The sequence below is a fragment of the Chenopodium album genome, chromosome 7, assembly GCF_948465745.1.
Source record: "Chenopodium album chromosome 7, dcCheAlbu1.1, whole genome shotgun sequence".
NCBI classification, from domain to species: Eukaryota; Viridiplantae; Streptophyta; class Magnoliopsida; order Caryophyllales; family Amaranthaceae; genus Chenopodium; species Chenopodium album.
This window is the reverse complement of record NC_137840.1, coordinates 54,649,149-54,653,927: the sequence shown is the minus strand read 5'-3', so window position 1 is coordinate 54,653,927 and position 4,779 is coordinate 54,649,149. Positions and strand designations below refer to the sequence as shown.

At 32.7% G+C, this 4,779-nt stretch overlaps 1 protein-coding gene across 1 annotated transcript; it reads left to right on the top strand.

The window, feature by feature from the left end:
* The first annotated feature begins 471 nt into the window (after positions 1-471).
* On the top strand, positions 472-4,367 carry LOC145637934 (cytochrome P450 monooxygenase 76AD131-like). The gene is made up of 2 exons (XM_081688933.1): positions 472-1,338; positions 3,768-4,367. The coding sequence occupies exons 1-2, from the start codon at positions 472-474 to the stop codon at positions 4,365-4,367; spliced, it is 1,467 nt and encodes a 488-aa protein (XP_081545059.1).
* Positions 4,368-4,779: the final 412 nt, after the last annotated feature.

Here is a 4,779-nt window from a genome sequence, read left to right as displayed (position 1 = left end):
TTATGCACCAATTTGGGTCTCTAAGGAGCTGTTCACATTTGCTGAACTGAGCTCAGCTAAACTGAACTAAACTAAATTGATTGGAGCTTAACTAAACTGAACTAAGTTAAAATGAATATTTTATGAGAGAGAGAAATTAGGAGTTAAATTGAACTGAACTCATTAGAACAGAACTGAACTGAAGTGATTGGAGCTGAATTAAAATTAAACTGAACTAAAATGAAATTATGTAAATGTGAATAGGCCCTAACTCTTAAAAATATGCTGATAAATGGTATGGCCCATTACATGACTTGCATCTATATCCAAAAAATATAGACATGTGGAAGACACAATGTCACAATCATTGGTTGTCCTACTCCCAAGCGGCCATGCACTCTTTATTATTCAGACGGGCACTTCGTCAATTATATAAATCTTTGGTAGTATTTGAATCATTTCATTTAGCACTTGTATTTCATAAATCAATCAATGGAATATTCCACTACATCACTACTTATCCTTCCTGTCATATTTACCATCCTCTTCTTCTCAAAACTGTTCACCAAATCAAAGCTCCCACCAGGGCCTAAACCATGGCCTATCATAGGCAACATTCACTTGCTCGGCGACAAGCCTCATCGTGCTGTCGACGAGCTCTCAAAAAATTATGGCCCTATAATGACTCTAAAACTAGGTAGCAACACTACCATAGTTATATCATCCCCTGAAATAGCCAAAGAAATGTTCCTTAAACACGACTTAGCACTTTCTAGTAGGGCAATCCCAGATGCTGCTAGACCATTAAACCACAACAAACTTTCTATAGGATGGCTTCCTGTATGCCCCAAATGGCGGACCCTTAGAAAGGTTGCAGCTATTCACTTGTTTACAAATCAACGACTCAATATGAGCCAAGAGTTACGACACAGTAAGGTGAAAGAGCTGATTGGGTATGTACAAAATCGTTGTGAGGAGGGTTTACCAGTTGATATTGGTAAGGCAGGGTTTACAACCACGACAAATTTGTTGTCGAATACATTGTTTTCGATGGATTTGGGTAGCCTTGATTCGTCGAATTCACAAGAATTAAAGGAGATTCTTTGGCATGCTTTCGAAGAAGGAGGAAGGCCTAATGTGTCTGATTTATTTCCAATAGTTAAGTACTTGGATTTGCAAGGGGTGGTAAAAAGAACAGCGGGTTACTTGACAAAGTTGAAGAAGATTTTTGAGAATATTATTGATGAAAGGTTGGAGGATCCATCTGATGTCAAGGATGATGTTCTAAGCTCTTTACTCAAGCTTGTTGGGGATGGAGATGAAGAACTCACTCTCGATGATGTCAAACATCTTCTCATGGTAAGAGAGAAATATTAATTTTTTTTTAAATGATCATTTATTAGCACATTTTGTTTTTAAAAATTCGGCCAATAATTTATTACTTTTTCTGTTTTTTTTTTAATTGTACTCGGTCGGTTAGGGTTACTCGGTTGGTCAGGACTTATTAAGTCAATTAGTGGTTACTCGATCGATCAAGGTTTATTAAGTTGGTTAGGGGTAACTCGGTCGGTTGAGGGTTATTCGGTCAAGGGTAATTATGTCGGTCAGGGGTTATTCGGTTAGGGTTACTCACTCGGTCATTGGAAGTTACTAAATCGATCAAGCTTTATTCGGTCATGGGTTACTTGGTCATAGGTTACTTGTCGATAAGGGTAAGTTGGTGCGTGAGAGCTGGCCAAACGATGTGGCTAGCCGCACTAAAAAAAGTTGATGGAAAATCAATAACTCGGTTCACAATTCACCCAAAAGAAAAACTGAAAATTTTACATAAAATTACAAAAAATCAAGATTATAGTATAATTACATATAAAATAACCCCAATTTAATCATCCCGAAGTTCTGCAATAAGAACTCTGTGTGAAAAAATAATTGAATATGAAGTCAATGGTGTGGAGAGTATTGGTGGAAATCAGTTTTTAAAATTAAAGATGTTTGTAATCAAAATAATACATAGGTAAGTGTGAAATTAAAAGTGCTGAAAAAAAAAAAAACAAAAGATGAAGTATATACGAAGTATTTGTTTGTAAATAAATTTGAGTGGCTTAATTTGGTTTTGTTTAGTCTTTGGTTCTAAGAGAGCTCATTAATCATAAGAGCAACCATTTCGACTCTTGAACACCGCCATTGAAGATTAGCTAATTAAGCTAATTGCTAATTCATAATTAGCTAATCCATGTTGAGTTGTAATAATATTATTGTAAATGATAGTGACTAACACTTGACTTGAAGAATGGGACGTTTATCCTTATAATAATATGCATTGAGGTATATATGTCTATGATATTGTAAAAACTACGGAGTACATTATTTTGTGAGTCATTGCATGTGAAAAGTTATGTTTCAATTGAATACAGAAACAAACAACTAAACAAAAGGTAGAGTTGCAAATAATTAAATAAGCAAGTAGTTAAGTTTAAGGAATAATTAAATCATGACTTCACATGGTGGTGGATGGAAAGTGTAAAAAAAAAACAAGGGATCTTAAAAGTATTATTCAGAATCAGAGGTGTGAAAAGCACACCTGACCCGATCCGAAACCAACCCGTAAAATATCAGATTTAAATTTGGACTCGCGTGGACATAATAATTTAGTATAACTCAACTTTTAAAAATTTACCCGATTCGATCCGGCCATATTAGATCCGATCTGATTATCCGAACTGACACCCCTATTCAGAACTTCAAATCAATGTCTGTCATAAAAGGAATTCAGGGCAACCAAAATTCAAATCTATTCCATCCATTTTTAAATAATTGACAAATTTCTTTTTTGGACACTTCAAAAAATTACTCCATAAATCCATAATATACAGAAAATATTGTGTGGACATGGTCCACAATAATATTATTGTGAACCTAAGGTTTATACGCACATAGCTGACATTATATTCAATATAGTAACCCTTAATTTTAATATAATAACCTTATTTTTTACATAGTAACCTGCCTTTTTTAAAATTTGTGTGATCTTTAATATTATTATAAACTTAAAGTACGGCATTATATCGAATAGTGACCTAATCTTAACATAGTGGTCTTTATTATTCATATTGACCATTATATTAAAAATTTCATTAAAAAAAAATTAACCTCTTATAACTTTTAATGTCACACAAATTTATTTATTTATTTATTTTTTTGAAAAACATTGTCACTCTAACTTTTATTTCAACATAATAATCTTTTTTTTTATTTTTAAATATAGTAACTTCTTTTTTTTTTTTATTATTTTTTTTATTTTACAAAAACAAGGTCCACAATAAATTAGTGTGAACTAAGTCCATTAAAGAATTTCAAACTTTTTCTCTTTTGAATATATACAAATAATTAACCTGTTTATCTCAATTTTATTTTATTTTATTTTATTTTATTTTTTTTTTTTACACCTTTAGGCTCTTCAATTATTTCTCTTCCCAATAGTCCAATACAATAACGAATCCACCAATTTATTTTGTATAGTTTTCTCCACTTACACCACCAACTAAACAAAAAATAATAATTAACATCAAAACACCAGCGAACTTTAACTAATATCCTTAACCACTGTGAAAATCTCAAATCGTGTTTAATAGAATGGAGGGATTAAAAATTATGAATATATGCAACATGAACATTTTATATTAGCGCTAAATTTTCTACCTTGAGATCTTTTGGATGGAATAATCCAAATGTCTTTAAAGATAATACTGAATACAAGTGCAAATAATTATGTACATCTATATTTTCAGGATCTATTTATGGCGGGAACAGATACCACTTCTAGCACGTTAGAGTGGGCAATGGCAGAATTATTGTGCAACCCACAAATCATGACAAAGGCTCATATTGAAGTAGATGGGGTGCTTAAGAAAGGCGAGTTTATGCAAGAAACAGATATTTCAAAATTACCATATATTCAAGCAATAGTAAAGGAGACATTTAGATTGCATCCGCCAACTCCTTTCTTACTTCCCCACAAAGCTAATGAAGATGTACTACTACATAACTATTTAGTGCCCAGAAACGCAACAATATGGGTTAATGTATGGTCAATTGGTCGTAATCCAAGTGTTTGGCCAAATCCGGAGATATTTGCACCAGAAAGATATTTGGAACGAGAAATTGATGTGAAAGGACGTGATTTTGAGCTCATACCCTTTGGATCAGGAAGAAGAATGTGTCCCGGAATTCCCCTAGCTTATAGGATGATACACTTAATGTTGGGTACTCTTCTTCATTCTTTCAATTGGGAAAATGGCAAATGTACCAGAGATTTAAACATGGCTGAAAAGTTCGGTATTACATTAAAAAAGGTTGAGCCACTACAAGCTATTCCACTTCCTAGATGAACTAACTCTTTCTCTTGATGAATTTAATTCACTTTGTAATATTCACTTTAAGCATTATAATAGCATATGGAGCAAGTTCATATGAACTAATTCACTTTGTAATATTCACTTTAAGCATTATAATAGCATATGGAGCAAGTTCATATGAACTAATAATCTTTCTCCTCTTCGTTCATTTAAGCATCATAATTGCATATGGAGCAAGTTTGTCAATTTAAATATAAACTTCCTCTATTTAGGGCGTGTTCAACACTATCGTTTGAATAACTTTAAGTGGTTTGACTTATCAAGCCATTGCTTAGTAAAAAAAACATATGAGTGTTTGGCAGTGTAGTGGTGGAAGTAGAGTTTAGTAGTTAGAGTAATTTTTGTGAAAAGTTAATATTATTAGCTTTTATGAAAACTAGATAGC

Coding starts and splice junctions, on each gene's coding strand:
- LOC145637934 (XM_081688933.1), top strand. CDS start 472: ATGGAATATTCCACTACATCACTACTTATCCTTCCTGTCATATTTACC. Junction 1,339..3,767: donor ATGTCAAACATCTTCTCATG/GTAAGAGAGAAA, acceptor CTATATTTTCAG/GATCTATTTATGGCGGGAAC.